This window comes from Echinops telfairi, unplaced genomic scaffold, assembly GCF_000313985.2.
Source record: "Echinops telfairi isolate 266 unplaced genomic scaffold, ASM31398v2 ScPeMD7_2;HRSCAF=8, whole genome shotgun sequence".
NCBI lineage: Eukaryota > Metazoa > Chordata > Mammalia > Afrosoricida > Tenrecidae > Echinops > Echinops telfairi.
The window spans coordinates 10,954,292-10,975,110 of NW_022103898.1; the positions used below are offsets into that span (position 1 = coordinate 10,954,292).

The following is a 20,819-nucleotide window of genomic DNA, read 5'->3' on the forward strand; positions in this document are numbered from 1 at the left end:
TTGGTTACATAGCCCTTGCTGAATTCCTACCAGGCCTCTCACACCCTCCTTGCCATTGATTTTGGATCACTTGTTGCTCCCCTGTCCCTGGGTTGCTCAACATCACCTCCTTACCCCCGCCTCCCCATCTCCCATGTCCCCCTCAACCGTTGGTCCCTTTGTTTTCTCCTCCAGACTGTTCATCCAGCCTATCTGATCTAGATAGATCTGTAGAGATAATAATATGCACCAACAAACAAGGCATAGCAAAACAGGTGACGAATGAGAACACAGCGATGACAACAAAAAAGAAAACCAATGACCCATAAAAGAATAAATTAATTAAAAGAAAAATTTTAAAGAAAGAAAAAGTTGTAAATAGATCGAGGTCTCATTTTTGACCTCTAGGTGTGTACTCCAGTCAGGTCTAATGGGGTGCCACGTTCTGGCCCCAGAATCTATCCTTTCTACTTACTCGGGAGCTCCCTGCTCTGCTCCCCCCGTTGCTCTGCTGCACGCCTTCAGTGTTTGGCCTCGGAGTCACAGGGTCAGTCTGGGCCAGTCCTGACACTGAGTCTCCAGTGTTGGAGGGGAGGAAATATTAAAGAACTAGATGATAGTTATATGGTACATCAGTACCATATGACATCCTGGATTTACCATCCCTTCTGTGTGCCCTTCTGAGGGACTGTCCAAATATCTTACAGGTGGGTATGGGCCTCCACTACATCCATGCCCTTCACATCTATTTGGTTGCTTGTTTTTGAACTTCTGATACCTCTCCTCTTTGACACCTCATGACCACACAGGTTGGTGTGCTTTTTCCATGTGGACTTTGTTGCTTTAACTTCAAGCCTTTAAGACCCCAGACACTCATCTTTTAACAGCCAGGTACCATCAGCTTTCTTCACCACATTTGCTTATGTGCCCATTTTGTCTTCAGTGATCATGTCAGGAAGATGATTATCATACAATGCCACATTATTAGAACAAACCATTCTTGTACTGAGGTAAGATTTTAGTAGAGGCTCAAAGTCCATCTGCTTCCTTGTTGCATTTGTGTGTGTGTGTGTGTGTGTGTGTGTGTGTGTGTATAAACGAATTCACATATACTTATACTTTTGTCTTCTTCTTTCCTTTTTTTCTCCTACCCCACTATCATGCTTACCCATCATTCACCTCTCAGTAATTCTTCTCAGATACACTTTGATTGATCAGACCTAAACATAAAAGCTACACCCGCTTCACCATCGATTTTAAAATATTTGCTGTTCCCCTATACCTGTCACTGTTGGCTACCCGATCACCTCCCTGCCCCCTCCCATGCCCCCAAGAACCACTGGTCCAGTCACTGTCTCCATAAGATTGCCTATCCTGCCTATCTTATATAGATAAAACACCATAAACACACATACACACAAACACACAGTCACAAGTCTAACAGGAATCCTGATATAAAGCAGATGCTTATCTCTCTGTTAAAAAGAGAGAAGAATATGTTATAAACTATCAGTACGGTCCCCATTTCCTCCAGGGTTACATGTCCCAGGTCCGATTTACCTAACAACACATATACCCTTTTAGTCTTCAGCATTCGTGTCCAAAAGGCAAACATCCTAAAAGTCCCCACTGCTATCCCTCAGTTGGGGATGGAGCGGTCTAGTGCCTCCTCCCAAGCCCAGTTACACCTTTAGACTTTCAGTGTCATCCCCTTTTTGAAGAGTACTCTTCTATAGACTCCACGATCGAGATGTTCAGTGATGGTAGGTAGGTATCATACAGAATTTCTAGTCTCATACCAAGGGAGGTATGGTAGTTACATAATCTTGTATCAATTTGCAAAGGGGTGGAGTTTAGACTGTCAATCAGGTCGCAGATTGATGATCTCATTTGAAGGCACGGCGGAGATAAATAGCTCACTGGAAGCCAGACACATTCTCTGCTTCATTTTCCTGCTGACAAGCCAGATGTGCTACGGTGATGGAGCCAGAGCTGGGACTGGGGCTGGAGGAGCCACATGGAGACCCAGGCCAGTGCTGAAATGCTTCCACCACCACTGGATCCACAAGACTTTCCACCCACTGCCCTGTGATCTCCCTGCACTTGGTGTCATTGCATGGATGCATAAGCCTAAAGAGGAACTTATGGACTAGTATCGACATATGGGGTAATATCGGACTTTTATGGACTTGATCTGGAATTTATGGACTAGTGTTGACATATGGGATACTATCGAACTTTTATGGACTTGATCTGGCTGGGATGTTTTCTCAATATACAATTACTCTTTGTTATAAAGCTCTCTCTTACACACCTATGAGTGTCTATGAATGTTTCTCTTATCCATATGGACTCACACAGGAGGCAGTTGTGAATGAAGGTAATTGGCCTACATGTTCAGTTTCCTCCTATTCCTGACTCTCCTCCCTGGGTTGCTCCAGGCACCAGCTCAGTAATTTAACTGAACAGCGTCTAAATGGCAGAGAGGCTGCCCATTGGTTTGGATAATTTAGCCTCAATACAATTAGAGAAAGTAATAGGGATGAAAAGTTCCGAGGTTTTCATTCTTCCCATATAGTTGATCCTTTAACCCAGTAGTTCTCAAACTTTAAGATTCATCAGAGTCACCTGAAGGGCTTGTTTAACTACAAATTGTTGGGGCCTAGCCCAGTGTTTCTGATTCATTCAGTCTGGAGAGAGGTTGCATTTCTAAGAAGCTACAAGAGAAATATGCCAATCAGGAAACCACACCTTAAGAACAAGGGTTCTAACCTCAGCGAAGAGTGCTTCAGCTGAACCAAGAGTTTGGGTAAATGATCTCTCCAGAGCTACTTGTGGAGAGTGAATCCATCTCATATGGTATTTCAGCAGCAGCCAAAGAGCTATGTACAACGTGTAGATGGAGGTGTTAGAGGTGATCAAGTGCTCCATTCAGAAGTTACTACTACTACAACAATGACAACAGCCTAATTTAAAAAAAAAGAAAAAAGAAAAACAAATGCTATAGAGGGTGTGGAGAGATTGGAACTCATACACTACTGGTGGACTTGTAAATATGTACAACTATTGTGGAAAGCAATCTGGTGATACCTAAAAACACTGGGAAAAGAAATATCGTATGACCCAGCATTACCTCTGTTGGGCATGTACCCCAAAGAAAGAAGGGACAGAACAGGAACAGATATGTTCTCCCATGTTCATTGCAGCATACTTCATAACAGCAAGAAGCCAAAAACAGCCCAAATGTATATCAGTAGAAGAATGAATAAAGAAACTCTGGTACATCCAGTGGAATACTATGCATTCCTAAAAACAGCGATGAAACCATGAAACACCTCATAACATGGAGGGACCTGGAAACCATAATAGCGAGTGCAGTTAGTCAATCACAAAAGGGCAAATATTGTATGTGTCCAGTTCTAGAAGAAAAAGAACAAGATGAAGGCAGGCGCCTGCTCCCAGGGCACGTAATCATCTAATCCAATCTCCCAATTAACAAGGTAGAGAGCCTGCCTAGTGTCCATGAAACATCTATCACCCCCTATGTGTACATTTTAAAAATCACTTCAACAGAGACCTCACCTCAGTTTTTCAAGATGTGGAGAGTGAGAGAAGACCATCAGTTGCTGCCATATAAAATTCTGTGATGGTCACCCTAAGCCAACAGACATTCCTATGAGAATGATAAGGAAAACTTACAGGAAACTCAAGCCTGAATTATACATGTAGAAATTGTGGGGGGGAAATAAAAATAAATAAAATGCAATTTACAAAAATAAGAAGTTATAATACAGGAAGCCCCCAACGTACAACATGAAGCACACTATGACTGTTTGTTTTGGTACATCTCATCATTATTAATATATACTATATAACGGTGTAGTAAAGAACTTGACAATCTTATCATGTTCAAATGTTCACTGCTCTGTTTTATTGTTCAAAAAACTGCAATGAAATAAGCCAAGTCTACAATGAAGTTGGTCTGGAAGTTGTAATGGATAGAAAATTGGGCAATGTTCAACTTTAACGGCATATGACAACTGAACTGTTTGTATCTGAAAGTCACACAACTCTGACTTCATGGCTATGATGCTGATGCTGAGCTCATTACAGACCAGGACTATAGCTGGGTCTTATGTGGCATTTCATCCCATCAAAAGCATTAGTTATTAATTTCATCATTATATGTTTTCATGATTTCATAATTTGAGATAGGACTATGTGTTCCCATAAAGATTTAAGGTCTCAGAAACCCAAGGGTAGTTCTACTCTGTTCCTACTCGATAGCAGTGAGTTTTAATTCAGACGTTGTATTAAAGTATATCTGTTACGAAGGGAGTGCAACAGAGCAGCTAGAGGGGAGCAAAGCAACGAAGTCCCAGAGGAATCCTGAAAATAGACTTCAGACTGGGAAGGCAGGGCTTGGCACCTCATCAGACGTGATTAAAAAACATACGCAAGGGTCAGCAGACAGACCTGGAACTATTTATAGGCCCTTTCTTCTTCTTCTTTTTCATGTCTATCTATATAAGACAGGCAAGATAAGCAAACCAGAGGAGAAAACAGTTCCAGGGAGAGGGGGAGATCAGGAAAGGGAGGGGGTAGCCAAGAAACCCAGGGACAAGGCAACAACAAGAGATCAATGACGAAGAGGGTGTAGAATGCCTGGTAGGGCTTGATCAAGTGCAACGTAGCTGAGAGGAATTACTGAGAGCTGAATGAAGGTCAAACATAACAGTAAGGCAGGTGGAAAGTAAAAGGATATAGAGGAGAGAACTAAAAGGGAAAAGACATTTACAGAGGTATAAATATATGCATGTATTTATGTAAATATATTAATATATGACAATAGGAATATAAATCTATGTATGTATATTTATATGTTAAGTATCAAGGTAGCAGACAGACATTGGGCCTCTACTCAAGCCCTCTCTCAATGCAAGAACACTTTGTTCTAAATAAGCTGGCATTCTGTGACGTTAATCTTTCCGACATGATGGCAGAAGTCAAAATGGGTGCATAAGCAAATGTGGTGAAGAAAGCTGATGGTGCCCGGCTATCAAAAGATAAAGCGTCTGGAGTCTTAAAAGCTTGAAGTTAAACAAGCGGCCATCTAGCAGGGAAGCAGTAAAGCCCACATGGAAAAGCACACAAGCCTGTGTGATCACGAGGTGTTGCCAGGTTCAGGTATCAGGCATCGGAAGACCCAAAACAAACAATCATTTCAATGTGAATGAGGGGGACCGGAGTGAAGACCCAAAACCCATCTGTAGACAACTGGATATCCTTTCACAGAAGGGTCACCAGGAAGGAACAGACAGCCAGAGTGCAGCATAGCATTGATGAAACACACAACATTCTTTAGTTCTTTAATGCTTCCTTCCCTCCACTATCATGACCCCAGTTCTATCTTACAAATCCGGCTATACCAGAGCATGTACATTGGTACAGATAAGAGCTCTTGACACATGGAATCCAGGACAGATAAACCCCTCAGGAACAAAAATGGGAGTAGCAATACCATGAGGGTAAGGGGAAGGTGGGGGCAGAGGGGGAGAAAGGGAGAACTGATGGCAATGATTGACGTATAACACCCCCTACCCTGATGGGGATGAACAACAGAAATGTGGGTGAAGGGAGACAGCAGATGGTGTAAGATATGAAAATAATAATTTATAATTTTTCAAGGATTCACAAAGGTGGAAGCATGGGGGAGGGAGGGGAAAAAAGAGGAGCTGATACCAAGGGCTCAAGTAGAAAGAAAATGTTTTGAAAATGATGATAGCAACATAGTACAAGTGTGCTTGATACAATTGATGTATGGATTGTTATAAGAGCTATTAGAGCCCTATAAAATGATTTTTCAAAAAAGAAATATATATCTTTTAAGTTTAATGTAATTGTAGTGAAGTGAAATCACTTAGTATGGCACTCTATCCATAAGGCAGAAGAACAAGCGCTTTGAATTATGGTGCTGGGAAATAATATTAAAAGTACCATGCCATAAAGAAAAACAAATGAATCTGTCTTGGAAGAATTACAAGCTGAACGCTCCTTGGAGACAAGGATGGCGAGATTTTTGTCTCATGTATTTTGTACATGTTGCCACAGGAGATCAGTTCCTGGAGAAGGACAACATGCTTGGAAAAGCAGAGGGGCAGCGGGAAAAAAGGAAGCCCCTCAACAAGATGGATTGACAGAGAGCCTGAAACAATGGGCTGAAACATAAGAACAAATGCAAGGAACGCTCAGGACCTGGCAGTGTTTTGCTCTGTTGTACACAGGTTGCTATGCATCAGAATCAACCCAATGGCACCTAGCAAAGACAATATCCACAGTCTTTGTAACTCCACCAAATCCCTGGGTAGGCACATGCAAACAAGGCATAGAAGATTCTAACGTGGGGATTAGTCAATTTTGGCATTCCACTGAGTATATGAGCCATCTCAGAAGCAGTAACAGAGAATCTCACAATCATCAAGAAAGAAGAGCCACTCAAGTACTCCCTCAACATAAGAACACTTTGCTCTAATAACCCGGCATTCTGCGATGCTCACCTTCCTGACAAAATCGCTGAAGACAAAATGGGTGCATAAGTAAATGTGATAAAGAAAGCTGATGGTTCCCAGCAATCAAAATATATAGCATCTGGGGTCTTAAAGTAAGGTGACCAGATTTTAACATTGGTAAAGCGGGACACCATTGATAAAACTCATATCCTGGCGAAATAGCCACATGGCAGTCAAAAACCATATACCCTAGCTTGTCGTGCATTCTTTCAAAACATTGGCCCTTTTTTAAAACGCCGCAGGACGCGGGAAAAATTGTTAAAAATCGGGACTGTCCCACCAAAAGTGGGATGTCTGGTCACCTTATCTTAAAGGCTTGAAGATACACAAGCAGCCATCTAGTTCAGAAGCAACAAAGTCCACATGGAAGAAGCACACCAGCCTTTGTTATCACGAGGTGTCGAAGGGATCAGGTATCAGAGAACAAAAAATCATATCAGTGTGAATGAGGGGGAGTGTGGAGTAGAGACCCAAAGCCCATCTGTAGACAATTGGACATCCCCTCACAGAAGGGTCACAAGGAAGAGACAAGCCAGTCAGGGTGCAGTATAGCACCGATGAAACAGACAACTTACCTCTAGTTCTTTAATGCCTCCCAACTCCACTATCCTGAACCCAATTCTACCTTACAAATCCAGCTAGACCAAAGCAAGTATACTGGTCCAGATAAGAACTGGAAACACAGGGAATCCTGGACAGATAAATACCTCAGGACCAATAATGAGAGTAGCAATACCAGGAGGGGAAGGAGAAGGTGGGGTAGAATGGGGGAACCCATCACAATGATTTACATATAATCCCCTCCCAGAGGGACGGATGAAAGATAAATGGGTGAAGGGAGACAGCCGTCAGTGTAAGACATGAAAAAAGAATTTATAAACTATCATGAGGGAGGGGGATGGAATGAGCTGAAACCAAGGGCTCAAGTAGAAAGAACATGTTTTGAAAATGATGATGGCAACATATGTACAAATGTGCTTGACACAATATATGGATGTATGGATTGTGATGTAAGAGCTGTACGAGCCCCCCCATAAAATGATGAAAAAAAAGAAAGAAGAGCCACCAAAGAAGTGCACGTCAGACCCCTGCCTGGAGCACTGAGTCCGTGAGACAGAGCAAAGAAGTCATGCTGAGAACATGTATAGATGTATTTATTTATACCTTCCCTGAAATGCAATTTTTTACTGCAATTTGATGAGTTCTGACTCGTGTCCACTTTCTTAAAACCACACAGTTAACTCATCATTAAGCTCAAGGGGTCTTCATGTCCCCTCCCCCCACAGCCCCAGCCCCAGATAACCACTCTTCTGCTTTCTGCTACAATCAAGTCGTTTTGCATTTTCTAAACTTTTCTATAAATAGAATCATGTAGTATGAATCTTTTTCCTCAGGCTTCTTTTATTTATTTATTTTAATTTTTTAAAAATCATTTTATTAGGGGCTCATACAACTCTTATCACAATCCATACACACATCAATTGTGTAAAGCGCATTTGCACATTCATTGCCCTCATCATTCTCAAAACATTTCCTCTCCACTTAAACCCCCGGCATTAGGTCCTCATTTTCCCCCTCCCTCCCCGCTGCCCACTCCCTCATGAGCCCTTGATAGTTCATAAATTGGTATTTTGTCATATCTTGCTCTGTGCGACGTCTCCCTTCACCCACTTTTCTGTTGTCCATCCCCCAGGGAGGAGGTCACATATAGTTCCTTGTAATCAGTTCCCTCTTTCCTACCCACTCTCCCTCTAACCTCCGAGTATCACCACTCACACCACTGGTCCCGTAGGGCTCATCGGCCCTGGACTCCCTGTATTTTCAGTTCCTATCTGTACCAGTGTACATCCTCTGGTCTAGCCAGACTTGCAAGGTCGAATTTGAGTCATGGTAGTGGGAGCAGGGAGGAAACATTTAGGAACTAGAGGAAAGTTGTATTTCTCATCGTTGTTACATCGCACCCTGACTGGCTCGTCTTCTCCCCGAGACCCCTCTGCAAGGGGGTCTCCAGTGGCCTCAGGCTTCTTTTAGTCAGATCTATTTTGACATTCACCCATGCGACTGCATGTATTAGTAGTTCCTTATTTTTTATTTGAGTCATATTCCATTATAAAGATAAATCACAGCTTGTGAATCTATTTACCCAATGAAAGACATTTGGACTGTTTCCAGTTTTTGACTACTACAAAAGAAGTCATGATCTACATTTATGTACAAATCTTTATGCGGACAAATGCTTTCATTTCCCCTGGGTAAATACTTCAGAGTAGAATGATTGGGCCCTTTGGTAGGTATATGTTAAAACTTTTTAAGAAAATGCCAAACTGTTTTCCAAAGTGGTTGTACAACTGGATATTCCCACCAGCAATGCAAAAAGTTCTTGTTGCTCCAAAGCCTCACCAATATTTGGTTAGGTATTTATTTCATTTTATGCCAATTTCTTGTTTGTTATTTTATTTTTTAATCCCCAGCATACTCTATTTTTACAATAAATCTACTTATTGTAAAAGTACCTTTTATTTAGGCACAGAAATAAAGTAACAGCAGCTTTTGTTTCCAAGTAGACCCTTGCCTTATTTGACTTCTCAAAGTGTCAGCTTCTTGGAGTGAAACAGAGAAATGACAATAGTGCCTGTCTCATAGGAAGAAAGGATTAAGTGAGGTTATCCACATAAAGTACCTAGTTCAGTGTCTGGCACACAGCAAGGACCTACATTAACTGCTCCTACCATCATCAACATCACCATCATGAAGGTGATCCAGCCTGTTATTACTCGTCCTACAATCCCACCCCCTCCTATGATGAGTACTACTTTCCAACACCTGCTTATCATCGACAGAAGTCATAGGATATGCCACTGATGGAAACACTACCCAGACAGAACGGCCTATATTATATTACAGGAGGGCTCCCTTTCTAAAGGAGCTCTCTGTATTTGTAACTAACAAAGAATAAGGACCCAAACTCTTCCCTAATTTCCCCCAATGTTGTCATACTGTACTTAGCTCCTAAAAGACAAGATGTCGGAGTATACCACCCAAGGCCGAGGTTTTCTAAACTGCCATAGTTAAGGCAGGAGGGCAGGGAAAGCAAGTCTAGCCACTCCATGGCATGGACGGCTGTGGAATGTGGAGAACCTACAAAGCTCACCTTACTCGCTGGTGCAGAAGATAGAGAACATTCCGGAGACTACCCAGTGTTCTGTTTTCTGGGTTTAATCTATGACGTCCAAACTGACAAGATGATAAAAAGAGAAAAGAATGGCTGTGTTATTGTTTTACCGTCATTTCTGTGGGGGAGGAAACCGTTAGAATGATGGCCTTACAACACATAATACTGAAAATGCCCAATGAGTACCACAAATTTCATTCATTCTGTTAGTTAAACATATACAGTTTTCATTTTCAGAAAGGTATAAAGGAAATTCTACTTCAAAAAACCAAAAAATGAAAAAAAAAAACATTGATGATTTAGATATTGATAGTAAGGTTTAATTCTACTTCTTTATAAAATTCTGATAAACACTAATCATAACCTTGCAGTTCAAACTCTTCTTGTTTATAGTATTAAAATACATATTTTTGAATGCTGTTTAAAACAATATCCAATTAGAATACTTTTAACATAAATTGTTTTTTCAGCTGAAGTACTTTCCTGACCATCCCCAACTGATGAAGCAATGTGTTGCTATTAGGTCAAGAGGCTTCACTGTGGTCTTATGAACAACAAAACAAGCACACTGCTCGGTCCTACACTACACTCTGTCATTTTTCTTCTAAAACAGTTCTTCAATCTATCCATGGCTCTTCTCTTTTTAATGTGCCCTAATTTAAACCACCATCATCTCTCACCTATATTACTACAGTGGTTTCTGACTGGACCCAGTGCATTGACCAATTAATAAAAGCCACAGTAATCCTTGTGAATTATGAATCGGATCATCTTACTCCCCTGCTTAAAGTCCTTTAAAGGCTCCCACTGCATTAAAAATAAAATCTAGAATCCTCTCCTACAGCTTCCATGCTTGCCTACCCAACCTCATCCTAAGCCGCTGTCCAGCAGTAGCAGTCTCCTTTCAGTCCCTAAAAGCCACAAGACTCTCAGGCCATGCTGTTCTCACTATCTAGAACAGTTTCTCCTCTACTCTTTGCATAGATGGGTCCTTTTCTGGCTTTAAATATGCCTTTTCAGAGAAACCTATTCCCAGTCACCCAACTAAGAAGAGCTCACCCTGCCTGCTCCACTAAATGAGAGTGCCATTCATGTCTTCCTTTCTCAACCTGTAATTACAGATTTACTTTACTTGTTTACCTGTTCTCTTCCAATAGCTCCATGAGGGCACGGCTTGTGACTGTTCGCTCACTACTATGTCCCAGAGTTGTTTCTGCCACTAAGTGTCTCTGAGTCAGTCCAACTCACAGTAGCAGTACGTACAACAGAATGAAACACTGCCCAGTCTTGCGCCATCCTCACAAGTGTTGTTAGACTGAGCTCATTGTTGCAACCAATGTGTCAATCCAACTAATGGAGGGTGCTGTGTTCTTACATTGCCCCTCTAATCAAACATGAGTACTTCTCCAAGAACTGGCCTTTCCTGGTAACATGGTCAGAGTACATGAGACAAAGTCTAGCCATCCTCACTTCTAAGGAGCATTCTAGTGGTACTTTGTCCAAGAAAGGTTTGTTCTTCTGGAAGTCCACCGTACTTTCAATATTCTTCTGCCAACACCTAACTTAAATGTATCAATTGTTCTTTAGTCTTCCTTATTCACTATGCAACTTTTACATGCATTCTCTAAAAATCAAGCTCACTACCATCAAGTGGATGCTGACTCACTGCGGCCCTGTAGGACAGGGTAGAAGTTGCTCCTATGAGTTTAAGACTGTAACTCTTTACAGGAGTAGAAAGCCCCATCTTTCTCTGACTGGCTAGTGATTTCGAACTGCTGACCTCGCAGCCACTGGAGCTCCGCCACATGCATTCTAGCTGAATGGAAATACCTTGGTTTGGGTCAGGTGCACTTAGTCCTCAAAATGACATCTTCGCTCTTCAACACTTTACCAAAGATCTTGGGCAGCAGATTTGCCCAATGCAATACATCCTTAGATTTCCTTACTGCTATTTCCAGAGGCACTGATTGAAATCCAAATATAATTAAATCTCTGACAATTTCAATCTCTTCTACATTTATCATGATGTTGTCTACTGGTCTAGTTGTGAGGATTTTGGTGTTCTTTACATTGAGTTGCTATCTATACTGAAAGCTTCAGTCTTTGATTTTCAGCAACTAGTGCTTCAAGTTGCCCTTGCTCTCAACAAACAAGGCTGTCATCTGTTAATACACCTTTCTCTAATCCTGATACAGAATTCTTCGCACAGTCCAGCTTCTCAGATTATTTGCTCAGCATATAGATTGAGTAACTGTGGTGAGAAGATACATAGGCTTTCCCTGACTTTAAGCCACACAGTGTTCCCTGTTCTGTCTGGACCTCTTGTTTCATCTACATTTTCCATATGAGTATAATGAAGTGTCCGGGAATTCTCATTCTTCTCACTGCTATCCATAGTTTGTTATGACTCCCACAGTGGACATAATCAATATAATCGAATACTTGCACAGTCAATAAAACACAAGTAAACATCTTTCTTCTGTTTTCTGTTTTCCATCAAGATCTATTTGACATCAGCAATAATAGCTCTCATGCTGCTGAGATCCTCTTGTGAATCTAGCTTGAGTTTCTGGCAGCTCCCTGTGAAAGCACCACTGCAGCCACTTTAAAATTATCTTCAGCAAAAGTTTACTTGCACACACTATTAATGGTATTGTTTGACATGTCCACATCCTGTTGGGTTGGCTTTCTTTAGAACAGCCACAACTACGGATCTCTTCCAGTGGGTGGCCAGGTAGCCTCTCTTCCACATTTCTTGGCATAGAGAAGTGAGTGCTTCTGATGCTTCATCAGCTTGCTGAAACCTTTCTACGGAAAGGTTTGACGGAAGGAATGGAAACCTCTGACTGGCGGAATAGGAAAGAGAAATTAGGAAGCTCTTCAGTGAGGTTCAGTCCATTTAGTCTTCCTGAGTGAAGTAAGGAAGTAATCTCTGATTTTGTAAAAGGGTTATCTACCCGTAGGCCACCAAACATACAAACTAGAATGAAAAGCAAACTTATGTTTTCCAGAGATCCTTAAAGATCCTTCCTTTACATCTGGGTTTTCTGACTATCCTGAAGTACAGCACTGTCAGAGAAAAATACCAGTTAAAAGAACTATTATTTGAATTTATGCATCAATCACTAACGCCAAAGGTGAAGAATTTGAACACTTTTACCAACTTATGCAATCTGAAATTGATCAAGCATGCAATCAAGATATAAAGGTAATTACTGGTGATTGGATGGAGAAAATGGAAACAAATGAGAGAAATGGGTAGTGGGAACAGATTGTCTTAGTGGTAGAAATGCCAGAGTGAATAATAAAAGGCCAATAACTTCTTCTTTGGAAATGCATTTTTTAATAAAATAAACAGCAACTATACCAACTATACATGTATATCCCACATGAATTTAGAGACCATCTTAAGAATACAACTGAGACGCTGACCAATAATGACTAAAGATCAGATGAGTTGTGAAATAACATCAAAGACATCAAATAGGAAGAAAGCAAGAGATCATCAAAGAAGACAGGAATCAGAGAGCATTTAAAATCAATTATGGAAGACATAGTAGGTCAAAATGCAATCTATCATTTGCTCTCCCTTTAGACCCTATTTAAAGTTGTTTCAATTTTTAAAAAATACAGTGAAGGGGAAATACACATGCATTAACCCCTGGTAAACCCCCTCTGACCATTGACCAGGGATGTGAATAGCTTTGCTCCCATGCAGAATGCATTGGGAAGTGGACTGTTGAATATACAGTTAGGTTATAATTTAGCACTCTATCATTTGATCTTCCTTATGCGCCATTTAAATTTGTTTTAGTTTTTATTGTTTTTTGCTTTCTTTTCAAATGAGGCTTTTATGTTTTACTTTGTTATTCTTGTTAGGGTTTGTTGTTGTTCATTTCTTAATGTCTTCCTGTATGTGAAATCCAGAATAGGTGACTCTATAGAGACAGTAACTGGATGGCTAACTGTTCCTTACAGGTATGGCACAGCAGGTTGTGGGGGGAATGAGGAGCTAATAACGATGAATGCAAGACTGAAGAAAACGTTCCAAAACTGATGGTGCTGCTGATGACCCAGGAAGCACCAAACTGATTGTACAACTCTTCATGGTGTGACTGAATTACTGAATTGTATGACATGCAAGTTATATGCCAATAAAACTGTTGGGGTGAGGAAGAAGACAGGAAAGTAACTGTGAAAATGGATGTCAGAAGAGATTATGAAACTTGCTCTTGATTGTAGAGCAGCCAAGGCAAATGGAAGCAATGATTAAGTTAAAGAGCTGAACAAAAGATTTCAAAAAGAGCAGCTCAAAAAGACAAAGTGACGTGTTTAATGAAATGTACAAAAACCTGGAGTTAGAGAATGAAAAGAGAAGAACAAACTTAGCATTTCTCAACCTGAAAGAACTGAATAGAAACATTAAGTCTCGAGTTGCAATATTAAAGGATTCTACAGTTAAAATACTGGATGACCCAAGAAGCACCAAAAGAAAATTGAAATAATACACACTGCAAACCAAGAGTAACTGATTAACATTCAACCATTTCAGAAAGTCACATGTAATTAAGAACCAATGGTACTGAAGGAAGAAGTCCAAGCTGCACTGAAGGTACTGGTAAAAAACAAAACAAAACAGGCTCCAGGAATTGGTGGAACACCAACCGAAATATTTCAACAACCCACTGCAGTGCTGGAAGCACTCATTTGTCTAAGCCAATTTGTAGGACAGCTATACTTGGCCAAATGAGTAGAAGAGATCCATTTATATGCCCATTTCAAAGAAAGGTGATCCAACGGAATGTGAAAATTATCAAATAATAATCATTATTATAGCCAAATAAAATTGTGATACAGGTAATTTAAAAATACTTGTAGCAGCAATCAAAATGACATGGGGAAAGTCAAGCCAAAGAGGATGTAGAACAAGAAATATGTCTACTGATGTCAAATGGATCTTGGCTGAACAATGGACAAGAGCAGAAAGATGTTACTGTGTTTAATGGACCATGCAAAGGCATTTGACTGGATGTATCGTAACCAATTAGGAATAACATTGTAAGAATTGGGTTTCCATAATGCTTAACTGTATTCACAGAGAACCTGTACAAAGACCAAAACACAGTTACTTAAACAGAAAATGAGGATACTGAGTGGTTTAAAATCAGGACAAGTAGTGTGCATCAGGATTGTATCCTTTTACCATAATCATTCAATCTCTAATAATCTGAGACAGTGAATTATATGATGAAAAACACAGCATCAGGACTCACTAACAACCTGCAATGTGCAGATGACATAACCTTGCTTGCTGAAAGGGAATAGTAAAGCACTTACTGATAAAATCAAAGGCAATAGCCTTCAGTCAGTCTAAGTTATACTTCATAAAGAAAATGAAAATTGTCACAACTAGACCCATAATCAACATCACAATAAACAGAGGAAGCATTAAAGTTGTCAATGATTTTATTTTACTTAGATCCACAGTCAATGTCCATAGAAGCAGAAGTCAAGAAATCAAAGACATAATGCATTGGGCAAATCTGCTGCAAAAGATCTCATTTAAGGGTAGTTAAAAAGAAGTCACTTTGAAGATGACGGTCCAGCTGTAGCAAACTAGGGTGTTTTCATCGCCTCACATAAATGTGAGAGCCGCACAGTGAATAAGAAAGGCCGCAGAAGAATGGATGCATTTAAGTTATGAGGTTGGCAAAGAACAGCAATTAGACTATGGACTTTGAGGTGAGTCAACAAATCTGCCCTGGAATAAGCACAGTCAGAATAGTCCTGAGGGAGGGTGGTGAGGCTTTGTTTCCTATAATGGGGGCACATGACCAGGAGGAACCAGTTCCTGGAGAAGGATATTACGCTTGGTAAAGTTGAGGGGCAGTGACAAACAGCAAATCCCTCAACAAGATGGACTGACACTGTCATTGCAATGGCAGGCTCCAGCACAGCCACGATTACTAAGGTGTTGCAGGATCAGGCAATGTTTTGTTGTGTTGCACACAGAGTCACTATAGGCTGGATCTGATTTGACAGTACCTACCTAGGACACATTACCTAAGAAGTTGCAAATTCAAAGTTTGTTCCAGACCAAACTGATAGCTACTCTGGTCAACAGATTATCATACAAATGGTAAATGGATGAAGAATACTCTAGCCTATCAATTACTTCCCTGTTTTATTAACATTGCTGAAAGGAGGTGAGGCTTTTCAACAGAGAGACACTGTGTTTTAGGATACTGGTTGACTAACTGCAGGGAGATCCCAGTACTCACCCTCAGAATTGATTGTACAGTCTGCATGGGATAGGTGACCGTGGTGGCAATTGCTTTGGCGACTGCACCAATGATGAACACGTCCAAAGAAGAAAGCTGGAGAGCAAAGGAAGAAGCTTGTCAGTCCGAACAATAAGGTGTCAGCATTGTTGTGCATCGTCACAGCAACCATATAGGATGGAACAGCACTGCCCTGGAGTGTTTTCTAAGTTGGCACCTTTACAGAACTAAATAGCCATATTGTTCTTCCATAGAGCAGCTGGTGGGTTTGAACCACCAACGTTTTGGTTAAGGAATGATCACTCAGCCCCATGCACCCACCACCAGATGATCATTTCGATACTTTTCAAATCAGGGATTACCTTCATCCGTTTCTTTAAAAGCTGCCGTTTTAAACCTTCATAGAACATGAACTGGATAGCAGGATTGAAGACCAACAGCAAGGATGGAAATGTGCCATTCCACAGAGCCACTATGCCTTCATCTCGAATGATCTGGTGGAAAGCATCTAAGCAAGAAATCAGGGACTTTCAAAAGGCATAGTGGCAATCCCCAAACTAGAGAAGACATATACATGTTGATGAAATGTAGCCACAACACCAATCATACTGGTTCTGGCCAAATCTTCTTGTACGAGTAGCTTGGGGCAGGCTTATCAGTTAACAGCCCCCCTCCCAAATAATCACACACTGATAGTTATCAAGTTATGAAGAGATCCATTTCAATCACAGGCAATATTTTTTTTCTGAGAATGCCATGTTTTCTTAACTAAGCACTATCTCCACCAGAAACTATGCTACAGAGAATTGTGAAGTGATAGCCCACACATTTTACAGCACAGTCTGGTACAAGAGGTGGGAGCACTGCATATACATGATTAGTTCTAAGGAAGCCGTTGCTCTCATTCCAAGATGTTATTTCCATATTGCTTTAGTGTACCAAGATGTAAACCAGGAGACAAGAAATTGGCAGTGTATTATTATTAAAATAGCAGAAACTCAATGATATCAGATATTAATCTGGTACCTTTATCCAAATATAACTCTAAAAAATTATAGGATATTCTTCTTCAAAAATGCAGCCCTTTCCCTCCACCCAGGGGAGCTGTATCATTCTCTACACCTTGACTTTGGGCTTGGCCATGTAACATGCCTTGGCCAACTGGATGCGTTAGCAGACAAGATGCAAGCAGGGGCTTGTACGTAGTGCTACCACTGGGGGTGTCCTCTTATGCTTTTGTTGTCACCATGAGACGAACATGCTCTGGCTGGTCCCAGGCAGAGGACAAGAGACGCGTGGAGCTCTGACCAGGATTAGCCTGAATCAATTTAATCTAGTCTGTCAAATCATAGGTACACTAGGTTGTTGTATTTTTGTTTTGTTTTTTTAAAGATGTTTACTGTTCATACTGAGATTTGAATTTGTCATGCAGCTTTCTGGACGAAGTCAAAAGAAAACCTTTAAACAGGAACTCACCCAAGAGACACTTACCAATAATACCTTTGTAGTTGGTTGGTACAATGTCTTCATTCCTGAATTTCGCCCCCTGCAGCTTCAGCCTGGTATTTACCACCCAGAGTGGAGTTGTTAGCAACACATTCACTACTCCTTTAAAAAGAAAGACAAACAGGAAGCAGGATGTAACTTTGAAAGCATCATTGTTTTTTGTTAAGGCTTCCACACACTGATGGTTTATTGACACTTCTGCCACTGACCTAGGAAACTGACAATCAGGTGTCTGTTTGTGCCAGGGTACAACACAAGCCATTGTCAGAAGCAATTTAGAAGCCTTTCTGATAGTAAAATGGCAGACAGTAACACCTCTGCCCAGGAAAGGACTAGTGAAGTTATGCATTTGGAAGTAATCTATTTGTCATTTATACACCACCCAAGGTAATGATTTTGATAAAATTAAATACAATTTTAAGTACAGGCAGTCCCCAGGTTATGTACAACCCATAGTTCCCTACCAACTCTCTTAAAAGCCTATCATATTACAAATTCAAGGTACATACAAGGGTTTGTGATAACAAACAGGAGCTACTTTGTGACTCACATCAAAACATTATTATTGTGTTATTATGCTAAAACGGTTTTGAGTGTATCTAGAAGTATTTCTTTAATGTTTTATGAATAGACATGTATCCAACAGACTATACACTAAAATAAACCTTTAAAAAAAAATAAAAAAATAAAATAAAATAAACCTTTGGATGATAATATGAACCATACCTAAATGTTCCAACTAATCCTACAAATCTGACTTAAGGACATATTTAGGAATGGAACTTGTTCATAATCTAGAGACTATCTATAACACAGCTGTGTTTACAACAGGGAGGGGAAGTGGTTTATTGATCACATGCTAAGTCTATGAAAACATCAGAAAAAGCACACAATTTATGACTCTCATGTAAGTAGCTCACATAGTGTTAAGTGAGGGCAAATCTGATACAATGAGCGGGAGAAAATAGTGGAATTTCAAAAAATGCTGCTATAGGGATTAGAAACTCATACGGTTCTGCAGCACAGGAAGTTAGGATGCAGGAATTAACAAGCAGAAGTTAGAAGCTGTCATAAACACCTGGAACAGCCTCACTAGCATCAGGATCCTGACAGGCTTAAGGATGGGGATCGTGGCCCCCCAGGGTTGCCTCAGGGTAGAACAACACAGTGAGCAGGTGCTTCTTTTGTGGAAAAGACACAATCTTGAGATATTAACACATTCCTCCAACAGTCCTGAAATGATTGAAACACACACACACACACACACACACACACACACACACACAAAACACAAATCCAGCAGACAGAGTTGTAGTAAAGTACCTGACACTTAACATGTACTTTACTAATACTTGTTAAGTAAGTAAATGAGAAAACACAACAGACAAGCACCCTGCCTCTAGTCGAGCTCTGAAAAGCCAAAAGAAGCAATCCACAGTCATTTAAATACAACTGGAGAACGAGGTCTTGATCTAAAGCTCAAAACATAGAAAATATAGCCTACTCAAGTATAAACTTAGAGAAACAAATTCAACTTTTCATTTGTTCCATACAGTTGAAAAAGTAACACATTTTACTATCTACCTATCTCTTGAGGATTAAGAAAACAAAATTATCAAAAGACAGCATCAAAAATTTTTATGAAATGTGTATGTTTTAATCTATATAACACCAAGGAGTCATCTTTAGTTATGACTTAAGATAGTCAGAAGTTGTTATTGAAGTTTGATCATCTGAAAATGTCAATACATGAGCATCTGCCCAGACTCTAGAATGTATTTCCCTCAATTAAATGTATAAATCACTTAACAGAGGACAATCAACAGCCAGAAAAATCAGACTCACAAGAGCCACTGAGCAGTTGAATTTTTTTTTTAATGATGTCAAGGAAGATGGGAGAACTCAGCACTAGAGACAAGGGTCCCAGGGACATAGTACACACATACTTATGTATCCATTCTTTAGAAACCTGCATTTCCTTTATGTTCTAGCCAAGAGCTAGGCATACACAAAACTGAAGAAGCAACATGGCCAAAATTGGATCTCACCATTATTTTCAATTCTGCTTCATAACCCCAATTGTTAACACAAGCCAAAGAACTGAGAGGGTTCTCCAGATAAAGCAAGTACATAACTGGAAGCTTTTATTCTAATGGGAAAATGTAAAGTCCTTGTAAAAATGTTTACATCTCAAAGCTTTCTACCTGAGAAGGTCAAGCACTTTCTTTTCATCATCCAGTCCAAAAACAGATGGAGAAGTAGGTTTATCCACTCGAGATAAAGAGACACTCAAAATCCTTGAGCTCCAAACTTGGCAAAAACTTGCATCCTGAGGGCGCTTCAAAGAGTTTGAAAATGGTATTAAAAGATAATGGATTTTTCCACGAACTTTGTGAAGCCCCCTCATATAATCATGTAAAAAATAACACTGGACAGAGGGGAACGTGCCAGAGAGAATCACAAGTACTGCTGTCAGCTCTGAAACACCTCAAAGGGGCTCAGGGGATGAAATCGGCTTCCTCGTGAGCTGGTGGACACTGTTGGATGGGAATACCACCTAATGCTCTTATCTACTGAACAAGAGGAGATGGGTTGGTCTAATTCTGTCTGGCACTCTTTCTTCTCTGGTTAGCAAATCATTTATGTGAATGTAGGTGGTGTGCTCAGTTACAATTCTTTACTGTTCAATCACAGCTCATAAAGTGGAAATCCTGGAAACAAAAGTTTTATTAGCAGCCGAGTCTCCTTTGTTGTAGAGAGAACACAAAGCAGATACATGCTGGAGGGGTGTGTGCTTCTGGGAAGTATATGCGTTAGCTACAGAGAGAAGAAAGTGGCAGATCAATGCCACAAATCTAACCATCTCTACAAAAAATGGCTTAAACATTTTTTTTAATAATCATTTTATTAGGGGCTCCTACAACTCATCACAATCCGTACATACATCATTTGTGTCCAGCCCATTAGTACATATGTTGACTTCCTCATTCTCACAACACCTGCTTTCCACTTGAGCTCTTGGTGTCAGCTCATTTTTCCCCCTCCCTCTGAACCCTTGATAATTTAAAAATTATTATTTTATCATCTTACCCCATCCAACGTCTCCCTTACCCACTTCTCCGCTGTCCGTCCCCCAGGAAGGAGGCCATACGTAGACCTTGTCATCTGTTCCCCCTTTCTCCCTCACCTTCCCGCTATCGCCACTCTCTCCACTGGTCCTGGGGGGTTCATCTGTCCCAGGTTCACTGTATTTCCAGTTCCTATCTGTGCCAATGCACATCCTCCAGTCCAGCCGGATATGTAAGGTAGAAT

At 40.5% G+C, this 20,819-nt stretch overlaps 1 protein-coding gene across 1 annotated transcript in view; it reads right to left on the reverse strand.

Annotated features, from left to right (window-relative positions):
- Positions 1-20,819, reverse strand: part of SLC25A17 (solute carrier family 25 member 17) — a 64,171-nt gene that overhangs the window by 4,163 nt on the left and 39,189 nt on the right. The window contains exons 5-8 of the mRNA XM_004700269.4: positions 17,493-17,609; positions 16,364-16,509; positions 16,002-16,097; positions 9,700-9,782 (exon numbers count right to left, since the gene is read on the reverse strand). Of these exons, the coding sequence (XP_004700326.1) occupies positions 9,700-9,782; positions 16,002-16,097; positions 16,364-16,509; positions 17,493-17,609 (442 nt within the window). The remainder of the gene's footprint in view (positions 1-9,699; positions 9,783-16,001; positions 16,098-16,363; positions 16,510-17,492; positions 17,610-20,819) is intronic.